This window comes from Mirounga leonina, unplaced genomic scaffold (assembly GCF_011800145.1).
Source record: "Mirounga leonina isolate KUSES-001 unplaced genomic scaffold, KU_Mleo_1.0 Mir_204, whole genome shotgun sequence".
Classification (NCBI taxonomy): domain Eukaryota; kingdom Metazoa; phylum Chordata; class Mammalia; order Carnivora; family Phocidae; genus Mirounga; species Mirounga leonina.
Window position 1 is genome coordinate 18,834,010 of NW_023270513.1, and position 12,046 is coordinate 18,846,055.

The 12,046-nt window shown below is 37.8% G+C and overlaps 1 protein-coding gene across 3 annotated transcripts in view; it reads left to right on the forward strand.

Moving 5' to 3' along the window:
• The window catches only part of PCDH11X (protocadherin 11 X-linked), a 350,990-nt gene that overhangs the window by 204,209 nt on the left and 134,735 nt on the right, over positions 1 to 12,046 (forward strand). For all 3 annotated transcript variants that reach the window (XM_035028834.1, XM_035028835.1, XM_035028836.1), the window contains exon 4: positions 3,330 to 3,410. In XM_035028834.1, the coding sequence (XP_034884725.1) occupies positions 3,330 to 3,410 (81 nt within the window). The remainder of the gene's footprint in view (positions 1 to 3,329; positions 3,411 to 12,046) is intronic.

A 12,046-nucleotide genomic window follows, 5' to 3' on the forward strand; every position in this document is an offset into this window, starting at 1 on the left:
AGCTACGATTTGCTCAAATACATCTTCTAGTCCTTTCTCTCTCTCCACTCCCTCCGGGATTCCAATTATTCTGACATTGGAATGCCTCATGGTGTCACTTATTTCTCTGATTCTATTTTCATGGATTCTGAGTTGTTTTTCCCTGGCCTCCTCTTTTCCCTTTTTATCTATTATTTTGGCCTCCAGGTTGCTTATTCTCTCTTCTGTCTCAGTTACCCTAGCTGTTAGATTATCTAGATTGGATAGGATCTCATTGATAGCATTTTTAAGTTCTGCCAATTCACTTTTTATTTCTGCCCTTAGAGACACTATGTTGGCATTAATTGATTTCTCCATTCTAGCCATTGTCTTCACAATTGCTAGCCTGAATTCCATCTCCGACATCTTGGTTATATCTGCATCCATTTGTAAATCTGCAGCATAAGTCATAATCTCTGAGTCTTTTCTGTTTTGGGGGCTCCTCCTCCTAGTCATTCTGTTGATGGGTGTTTGAGGGAATGTATAGAGTCCAAATTATTGACCAGAACCCAAGCAAGATGCACCTGTTTTCTTGGGACCTTAGGGTTGCTGGCCTCCTGTTTTCCCAGCCTGTCTTCTGGGGGAAGGGCCTGCCACGCTGTTACTCAGGCAATCCTGTTTGGGCGGAGTTGCCCTGCGCCCCTGTGGCGGGGAATGGGCTCAGTAGGAATCAGTCTTTGGGGCTTTTGTTCTCTGGCGCCTTCCCCTGGTGGCTTTCCGTGTCTCTTCCGTGAGTCAAAGCTGAAGAGACCCTTTCCAACCCTCTGCCTCAGAGCAGAGAGACTGCAGTCTGTTCTTCAGTGAGCTCTCCAGGCCACACTGTCTCCATTTCTGTCTGTGCTGCTATAAACTGCAGCGTCCTGGGTTTTGTGCCCCTCCACAGCGCCCCCAGTCCTGCCTCCAGGTCGGGGCACGTCTCTGTCCTTTGTGCTTCTAAAACCGCCAGCCACTCCCAGTTCGCATACGCGCGACTCCACTGCTCAGGGTTTCCACCCCAGGTGTTGCAGTTCACCTGCACGACCCCGGCGAACCAGGTTTTCGACTTGGAGGCTGCAGTTCGCGTGCATGCGACCATCGCTCCGGGTTTCTGTCCGGGGGGGTTGCGGTTCACGTGCGTGCGACCCCGCCGGTCTGGTTTTCTACCCCAGGGGCTGCCCTAAAGTCCTTTCCCGATGCTACCGCTCTGCGAGTCTGTGCCCCATCCGCAGCGCGTGAGGCTGTCACTCACCAGCGGTGTAGGATCCCCACAGCCAGACACCCTCCCGCTGCCATTTATCCTCTGATATCTGCCCGCAGAATCACGGCTCTCCGCTTCGTACCTCAAAACCAACTGCCTGTGATATTCTGTTTGTAGAGATCCAGATCTTCTTACATCTCAGGCTGGTTTTGTGGGTGCTCAGAGTGGTCTGGTAGACATCCAGCTCAATTCCGGGGACCAGTTGAACTAGGGTCCCCTACTCCTCTGCCATCTTTCCCCCCTCCCCCTGTACTGTATTCTTTTTGTCACAACCATAGTGTCATTGGATAATAAACCTGATTTGTCATTTAATTTTATAAGAAAATAATTCTTGCTCAACTGGACCTTAAAAGTATATGTTCCAAGTCTGATTGTCTCTTCTTTTCTTGATTTGACATAATGGTCATGCACAAGTAATGTAAATAAATAAACAAACAAACAAACAGACAGTCACATTAAGGTGATATGTTGGGGCACTTGAAACTGTGGGGAAGGAAAAATAATTTTCGCTCTACACTTGTAGGTTCTTAACTGAGACCTCTTGTAGTAACAGACAGATTAACAGGAGAAAAACAAACAAAAGTTTAATAACATGTATGCTTCCTATATACATATAGGATACCTAGAAAAATGGAATAACTTTCTGAAGTGGCCCAAGACATTACCCTAAATCCATCTTCAGCTAAAGACAAAAGATGTTGGGGGGTGGGTGAAACAGTTAAGGAAGGTTTCCAGGAAGAGCACAGTAAACAAGTAAAGAATCTGTTATGCAGGCTTAAGTTTGTTGCCTTCTCCAATGATGAGTTGCTAAAAATTTGGTCACCTTTCTCTTGCAGGTACAGAAAAGGAAACATCCTTTTTTCCCTTATAAATATAGTATTTCTTTTTTTTTTTTAAAGATTTTATTTATTTATTTGAGAGAGAGAATGAGAGACAGAGAGCATGAGAGGGAAGCGGGTCAGGGGGAGAAGCAGACCCCCCCTCTGAGCAGGGAGCCCAATGTGGGACTCGATCCCAGGACTCCAGGATCATGACCTGAGCCGAAGGCAGTCACTTAACCAACTGAGCCACCCAGGCGCCCCTAAATATAGTATTTCTTATGAAAGGGTAACTTCTACTCAGTTTTCAGAGCTTTTCTTATGTTTGTTTTTTCTTAAAAATGATCAACCTAAGATAATCTTTATGCCAAAGAAACACATTTTGGAGTGACAAAATCTGCACTCCTTCAAAACACTGTCAAATAATAATTGTATCACTGTAATTTGTAGCACACCAAACAACAGTACGAAGTTCTGAGAGTGTGACATAATATCTCAAATACACTACTCAACTCTGCTATTATAGCATGAAAACTATCAACATTCATTGCGTTTTTTCAGCTTCTTGAAAAATCTTTCTTTTTCATAGATCAAAGGATAACTTTTTAGCAAATCCTTTATCCATATACTAAAACCAAATATACAGAAAATGTGTATAGCATATGTTCATTATTTTAAAAACAGAGAACATACTTTAAGTCCTGCAGAAAATTCAATGGATAAAATCATTATATTTTCAAGACCTTGATAATTATTCTGGGTTGGTAGGTTAGTATCTTTGTATTGGTTCAGAAATTTCTTTGCACTTATTAAATATATTTTTATGTTAGGCAGCAAATTTGTGATGTTCTGGCAAACAGGATAGGTTTTAATTTCAGACCATGGTGAATTCATAAATACAAGCTGTTGAACACATTGAGTTATAACAGCACTGGAGTGAAAAAATCTCTCCAGCTTAAATTTCATCCATTTAAATATTTTAAATTGTCCTCTACATTTCCATTCATATGTTTAATGGAATACTTAAAAGTTACAGTGAAATTTAAGCTCTATGAGATAATTTTTTTCTCTCTCTATTCCTAGTGTCTAGAGTTTTGCCTGTCATATTACAACTCCTCAATGACTATGATACGTACAGAGATTTACACAGGCACTATTTTATTTACCCATATTTCATGCATGTGTGCAATGCGCTACATTTTTCACTTTTAACAAACCACTGAAAAAATACTTGTGTTTTATTTCTCCTTCTAAAGCCAATGACGGAGGTTGTACGATCTCACACCCCAATGAAAGAGTCAACAACTGTGGAGATCTGGATTCATCCCCAACCACAGGTATGAAAGGAAACACTTGATATTTTTCTATTCCTTTTATTTGATTTTTATGAATGTATAAGAAATATTCTTAAATTGTGTTTCTCAATGTGTGTTCCAGGAAGTTTCTTTAGATGGTTTTGTGCCAGACGCTAGTATAAAAATATGACAGTAAATACATGTTTCTTCCTAGTGTTGTTTGCTAATGATAGTTGAGTTAATTTATTTGTTGAATAAGGTACAAGCATTCCTTAAAAAGTATCTTCTGAATGATTGCCTATTCCACTGATTTTTAAGTCTACTTCTGAAATTTTGGATTAAAAAAAATGACAACTGCTGTTTATAATATGATTTAATATAGGGAAATTTGTATGCTAATTAGGCAAATTTTAGTGAAACCTCACTAAAATCAGTTCGGGTGGAAACCAGTTTGATTTTTTAAATTAACTTATAAGGTATTTTAAAAAAAAGAAAATCACTTCTACTCATTTCAATCATAACAGCTCAAAATTTGACTAACAAATCCAATCCCAATTTTTTGCTAAGTAGAGACCCTTAAGAGGGCTTCAAAAATGGAGTGAGCAGACCAATATCTAAATATTTTTACACTATTTGTTATTTTGTGGCTGGTTAAATTACTATTTTTAATAAAGTGAAGGTTCTGAATCTGACCCTTTGGGTGCCAAATTAATAACTATAAATTGAACTCTACCCAGTTATTTTCATATGCATTTCATTTTTTGCAAAGCATATAAATTTAGAAAATATAGAAAAATAATGCTTAAGTACAATGTTAAAAAACAAACAAACAAACAACTATAATTGTTGCAGGGTCATTGACCATGACAGTCAGGAAATAATTCTTGAGACCTTTTACAGTGCAACTTAGTAAGTTTATTCAAGTAGCACAGGGACAAGACCCATGGGCAGAAAGAGCTGAACTTTTGCTGTATGAAGCTAGTGGTTATATGCATAGTGCTCGAGTGGGTGGGGACATGCAGGGAGTATTAGATCATAAATATCTTCTTCAAATTTCTACTCATAAAACCACTTTTCCAAGATTTCTCTGGTGTTTATCATTCAGTACAATATTAACTATCAGTGAGACATACAGGCCATCATGAGACCCTTTAAGAATGTAGCACCCAGCATTTATTTGATCCTTATCAAAACTATGTAGGTTATAGGTCAGCCTTCTGGGCTAAAGGTGAACATTTTTATGCTTCTATCCCCCATCATAATGAAAAGAAAATAACATTTGTTTATTATTTATTATTTCATGTGTGTTTCTGAAATTTATGAAATTCATGTGTTTTGTAAAAATAACATTCTACAATATTTTACAAAGTTAATTTATGCTCTTGCAGAAGAGTTACAGAGTTAATATACTCACTATAGGGAAAAAATGATTAATCAAATAAAGGAACATTACAAGCTGGGAACTGTCCAAATTGTTACAAGTTTTAAATTACTCAAGTCTGACTTGGTGAGGTTTTGCCAAATTTCAAACTGATTTTCAAGCCTTGCATCTCTGATTCAGTCTCAAGAAAATTGATAAGCATATGGAATATAAGTAATATGATCTATATTTGTACCCTCAATTAAGAATCTATTGCAGTCCTTTAAATTTTGAAGGCATTTGCTATATATAATTGTTCAGCATTTTTAGAAAGTGTTTTCAGGAAGTTAAAAGAATCTATTGCAGTCTTCAGAAGAGCAGTTTTGAAGAAAAGTACACAACTTTAAAAAATGTACATTAAGTTCCAAAAATCTGAACAACCAGTGTGACATAGGGTATGACAGGGATAAATAGAAGTCAGATGGAATTAGACATTATTATGTAACACTCTTTATCTATGCATAAGAAGATGCTCTATCAACTATATATATATATTTATTTATATTTATATATTTATATATATTTTTTCAAGCAATTATTTTTTATTGTATTCTAATAAATGGAATGCAATGTAATTAACTGTGCTAATTTATAACCAATTACTGATGCTTTCATCTGGAACTTAAAATCTTTTTAGAGACACATTCATTCCTTATATGGGGGTGGTTTTTGCTTGAGGCTGTTTTAGTTAAGTAAGTCTTTTAAGTATCTGACAACCTTGAGTGTCCTTACACTCAGACTTCAGTTAAAAATTAAAATATGTCAAAAAAGATTAAAATATGTCATAGAGTGTTGGATTAAAATATATAGTATTACTATGCATTTGATACAGATAAGGACTTTTCAACATTTTTTTGATAAACATTGTGCTTGCCTTTGTAAAGTTTGAAGAAAATATTTGTATTATGAATAAGCTTTTATGGTTCCTTATGAAGTATCTCATTTGACAAGATATTTATTTGCAATATTTAAAAAGCAATAATCAAGGAAAGAATATCCAATAGTAAAAAGACAGTCTCTTCAACAAATGCTGCTGGGAAAACTGGACAGCAACATGCAGAAGAATGAAACTGGATCATTTTATTAAACCATACACAAAAATAAATTCAAAATAGATGAAAGACCTAAATGGGAGACAGAAAGTCATGAAAGTCCTAGAGGAGAACACAGGCAGTAACCTCTTTGACATCAGCCTTAGCAACTTTTTACTAGATACATGTCCTGAGTCAAGGGAACCCAAAGCAAAAATAAACTATTGGGACTTCATCAAGATAGAAAGCTTCTACACAGCGAAGAAAACAATCAACAAAACTAAAAAGCAGTCTTCAGAATGGGAAAAGATATCTTTTTGGGGGAGATATGGGGAAGGTATGTGCTATGGTGAGTGCTGTGAATTGTGTAAGACTGTTGAATCACAGACCTGTACCTCTGAAACAAATAATATATGTTAAAAAAAAAAAAAAAAAAAAAAGAAGAGAGGAAGGGAAAATATAGGGGGGGGAAGTGGAGGGGGAGATGAACTATGAGAGACTATGGACTCTGAGAAACAAACTGAAGGTTCTAGAGGGGAGAGGGGTGGGGGGATGGGCTAGCCTGGTGATGGGTATTAAAGAGGGCACGTACTGAATGGAGCACTGGGTATTATATGCAAACAATGAATCATGGGACACTACATCAAAAACTAATGATGTAATGTATGGTGATTAACATAACATAATAATAAAAAAAGAACTTATCAAACTCAAGAACTCAAGACCAAAAAACAAATAATCCAGTTAAAAAATGTGCAGAATAAAGAGAGGAGGCAAGATAGTGGAGGAGTAAGGGATCCTGTTTCAACTGGTCCCCTGCATTTAGCTAGATATCTATCAAACCGTTTTGAACACACACAAAATCAGCCTGAGATGTAAGAATATAGATCTGGATCTCTACAAGCAGAAAAGTGACTGCTTTTTGCAAGGTAGGATGTGCAGAGTCGTGAACCTGTGGGGAGCTATCAGAAGATAAACATTAGGGGGAGGGAGCCTCCATAAACTGGCTCCTGGAACATGATATAACACCAGAGTGCAAAATCAGAACCCTTAAAAATCTGCTCTAGTGAGAGACATCCTTCTCTGAAAGGGGCTCTGGAAATAAAAAGGCAGAATTCTAGGTAGGGCATTGTGGTCTTGGGAGCCGAATAGCCACAGAGCAAACGGGGGTGCCTGAACCATAAAGTGCCTGAGCAGTGGAGCCGGGAAGCAGGTTATGGTGAGTGAGCCGAGGACCAGACTCTCAGCTCAGATTGCCATAAACCACGAGCCAGGCTGGTCGGTAATCGCTCTTTTCCTGAGCAGCCTGAAAAAGACTGGAACCTGCACCCGTGACCAAGCAAAAGCTCACAGGGTGGTAGCAGCCCAGAAAGGACATTAGGGTGGCACCCAGACATGACCCAGGAGCTTTGGGTGCACAAGAGAGCCCATGGTAACTCACAGTTTTAGAGTCACAAAGGACAGTGGCACTCTTGGGCCCCTGGGACTACCTCTGAGAGAGTTGCCATGGGCCTGCAGCTCGAGAAGCTGTAGTTTTTGTTGCCTACAGAAGGGAGACTGTTTGTCCCAGAGAGTTGACTAAAGAGGGCAGACTATGACCTTCTGCTCTAGGCCAAAGTTTTGGGCACAGCCATTTTTGTTCTGATCCTCTGAAGAGGCACAGAAAACCTCCAAGGAACAAAAGCCACACAGAGGACCGTTTCCACTGAGTCCATTCCCCTGACAAGGGTGGGACAACTCTGCCCAGGCAGGAATACCTGAGAAACAGTGCAGCATGCCCCTTCTCCAGAAGACAGGCTGAAAGAACAGGTGGATGACAAGCCTATGGATTCCACAAGACTGTAAAATTCCAAAGCCAGGGGAAAATAGTATATTGAGCTCCAGGTATTGCCTCACAACTCGTTTATTTTGCAGATAAAATTATTTTATTTTCTTTCTTTTTCTTATGCTTTGTCTTTTTTTATACTTTTTCTCATTTCAACTAGATGTTTATTATACCAACTTATATTTCATAGTCGTTTTTAACTTGTATTTTTTCAATCTACATTTTTAAATAGATATGTGCTTCATTTTAGTCCTTTTTTCATTCTCTTCAATTTTATCTTTATATATATATGAATTACTTCCCTTGCAGTTTTGGGATGTAATGTCTTCTAACACACAGACCAAAGTTAACCCAGGAACAGGTGGAATACCCTGCTTTGTCTACACTGTGAAATTATACTCCCTCTTCCCCTCCCCCCACTTTTTAAAAATTTTTATTCTTGCATTTAAATTTGGCTTTGTTTTTCTGTGGTTGTTTCTGACCACTCTGGATTTTGCTAGGGTACATCTTGCTTGGGTCATTTGGACTCTGCTCATTCGCTCACCCATCATTCTCTGGACAGAATGACAAGACGGAGGAACTCACACAAAAAAAGAATAAGAGACAGTGTTCTCTGCCATAGATAATCAAAATGGATATAAGTAAGAATGAGAGATAGAATTCACAATAGCAGTCATAAAGTCAATAGATAGGCTTGAAAAAAGCATTAGTGACAACATAGAAACTCTAAGGGCAGAAATGAGATCTAATCAGGCCAACGTAAAAATGCTATGAATGAAATGCAGTCTAAACTAGATACTTTAATAGCCAGGGGAAATGAGGCAGAAGAGAGAATAAGTAATCTAGAACATAAATTGATGAAAAGGGAGAAGTTGAGGAAACCAGAAATAGACAGCTAGTAGACCATGAAAAAATGATTGGAGAGGATAATGATGCCATGAAATTTTCCAATGTCAGAATTATTGGGACCCCCGAGGGGGCAGAGAGACAGAGAGGGCTAGAAGGTATATCTGAGCAAATCATAGCTAATAATTTCCCTAATCTGGGGAAGGAAACAAGCATTCGTGTCCAAGAGGCAGAGAGGACCCCTCCCAAAATCAATAAAAATAAATCAATACCTTGACATACAGTAGTGAATCTTGCAAATCTTACAGTCAAATAAACTATTCTGAGAGTAGCTAGGGAGAGGAGTTTCCTTATATATGGAGGGAGGAACATCAGGATAACTAACATCAGACCTATCCACAGAAACCTGGCAAGCCAGAAAGGGCTGGCATGATATATTCAGGGTAGTAAATGAGGAGAACATGAAGCCAAGAATACTTTACCTAGCAAGGCTGTCATTCAGAATGGATGAAGAGATAAAGAGCTTCCACGACAGACAGAAACTAAAAGAATATGTGACCACTAAGACAGCCCTGCAAGACATAAGGTGGATTCTGTAAGTGAAGAGAGACCCCAAGAGTAACATAAACCAGATAGTAACAGAGACAATCCACAGAAACAGGGACTTTACAGGCAATACAATAACACTAAATTCATATCTTCCAATAGTTACTCTAAATGTAAATGGGCTGGATGCTCCCATCAAAAGACACAGGGTTTCAGATTGAATTAAAAAGCAGGACCCATCCATATGCTGACCAAAAGAGAATCATTTTGAGCCAAAAGACACCTCCAGATTGAAAGGGAGGGGATGAAAAAACATTTACCATGCCAATGGACCTCAAAAATAAGGTAATGTTGCAATCCTCATACCAGACAAATTAGATTTTAAACCAAAGACTGTAGTAAGAGATATACAGGAACACTATATCATACTTAAAGGGTCTATCCAATAAGAAGATCAAACAACTGTAAATATTTATGCCCCAACATGGGAGCAGCCAATTACATAAACCAATTAATAATCAAAATAAAGAAACATACTGGTAATAATACATTAATAGTAGGAGACCGCAACACTCCACTCACAGCAATGGACAGATCATTTAAGCAGAAGATCAATAAATAAACAAGAGCTTTGAAAGACACATTGGACCAGATGGACTTTGTAGATATATACAGAGCATTCTAACCTAAAACAGCAAATACTCATTCTTCTCAAGTGCACATGGAACTTTCTCCAGAATAGACCACATAACTGGGTCACAAATCAGATCTCAGCCAATACTAAAGATTAAGATTATTCCCTGCATATTTTCAGACCACAATGTTTTGAAACTGGAACTCAACCACAAGAAGAAATTTGGAAGGAACTCAAACACTTGGAAGTTAAAGAGCATTCTCCTAAAGAAACACTACATGGAAAACTAATGATGTACTGTACGTTGGCTAACAGAAAATAATAATAATAATAATAATAATAATAATAATAATAATAAAAGAATGAATGGGTCAACCAGGAAATTAAAGAAGTTAAAGAATTCACTGAAAACAATAAAAATGAAAACACATTCAAAACTTATGGGACACTGCAAAGACAGTCCTAAGAGGGAAGTACATAGCCATCCAGCCTCTCTCAAGAAATTAAAAAATGCCTAATGCACAAACTAACCTTACACCGAAAAACCTGGGAAAAGAAGAGAAAGTGAAGCCTAAATCAAGAAGGAGAAGAGAAATAATAAAGATTAGAGCAGAAATCAATGAAATAGAAAGCAGAAGAACAGTAGACCAGATCAATGAAACTAGAAGCTGATTCTTTGAAAGAATTAATAAGATTGCTAAACTGCTGGCCAGACTTATCCAAAAGAAAAGGGAAAGGACCCAAATTAATAAAATGATGAATGAAAGGGGGAAGGTCATGACTAACACCAAGGAAATAGAGACAGTTGTTAGAACTTATTACCAGCAGCTATATGCCAACAAATTAGGAAATCTGGAAGAAATGAACGCATTCCTGTCAACTTATAAACTACATAGACTGAAACAGGAAGAAATAGACAATCTGAGTAGACCAATAACTAGTAACGAAATTGAAGCAGTAATCAAAAACCTCCCAAAAAACAAGAGTCCAGAGCCAGATGGCTTCCCAGGGGAATTCTACCAAACATTTAAAGAAGAAAAAATACCTATTTTACTGAAGCTGTTTCAAAAAATAGAAATGGATGGAAAACTTCCAAACACATTCTATGAGGCCAGCATTACCCTCATCCCAAAACCAGGCAAAGACTCCATCAAAAAGGAGAATTACAGACCAATATCCCTGATGAACGTAGATGCCAAAATACTCAACAAGATCCTAGGGAATAGGATCCAACAGTACATTAAAAGGATTAACCACCATGACCAGGTGGGATTTATTCCTGGGATTCAAGTGTCCTTTCAACATTTGCAAATCAATCAACGTGATAGAGCACATTAAAAAAAGGAGACAAGAATCATATGATCCTCTCAATTGATTCAGAGAAAGCATTTGACAAAATACAACATCCTTTCTTGATTAAAACTCTTCAAAGTATAGAGATAGACGGAACATGGGAACATACCTCAATATCATAAAGGCCTTCTATGAAAAGCCTGCCCACAGCAAATAGCATTCTCAATGGGGAAAAACTGAGACCTTTTCCCTTAAGATCAGGAACACAACAGGGATTCCCACTCTTACCACTATTGTTCAACATAGTAGTAGAAATCCTAGCTTCAGCAGTCAGAAAACAAAAAGAAATAAAGGCATTCAAATTGGCAAAGAAGTCAAACTCCCTCTCTTCACAGATGACATGATACTTTATGTGGAAAACCCAAGACTTCACCCCCAAATTACTAGAACTCATACAGCAATTCAGCAACGTGGCAGGATACAAAAACAATGCACAGAAATCAGTTGCATTTCTATACACTAACAATGTGACTGAAGAAGGAGAAATTAAGGAATAGAATCCATTTACAATAGCACCAAAAACCATAAGATACCTAGGAATAAACCTAACCAAAGAGATAAAGGACCTATACTCTAGAAATGACAGAACACTTAGGAAAGAAATTGAAGAAGACACAAACAGATGGAAAAACATTCCATGCTCATGGATTGGAAGAATAAACATTGTGAAAATGTCTATGCTGCCCAGAGCAATATACACTTTCAATGCAATAGCTACCAAAATACAATTGACATTTTTCACAGAGCTGGAACAAACAATCCTAAAATTTGTATGGAACCAGAAAAGACCCCAAATTGCTGGGGGATTGTTGAAAAAGAAAACCAAAGCTGGTGACATCACAATGCCTGACTTCAAGCTATATAACAAAGCTGTGATCATTAAGACAACTTGGTATTGGCACAAAAAAAATGACACACAGATCAGTGGAACCCAGAAATGGACCCTCAACTCTATGGTCAACTAATCTTTGGCAAATCAGGAAAGAATATCCAATGGAAAAAAGACAGTCCCTTCAGGAAATG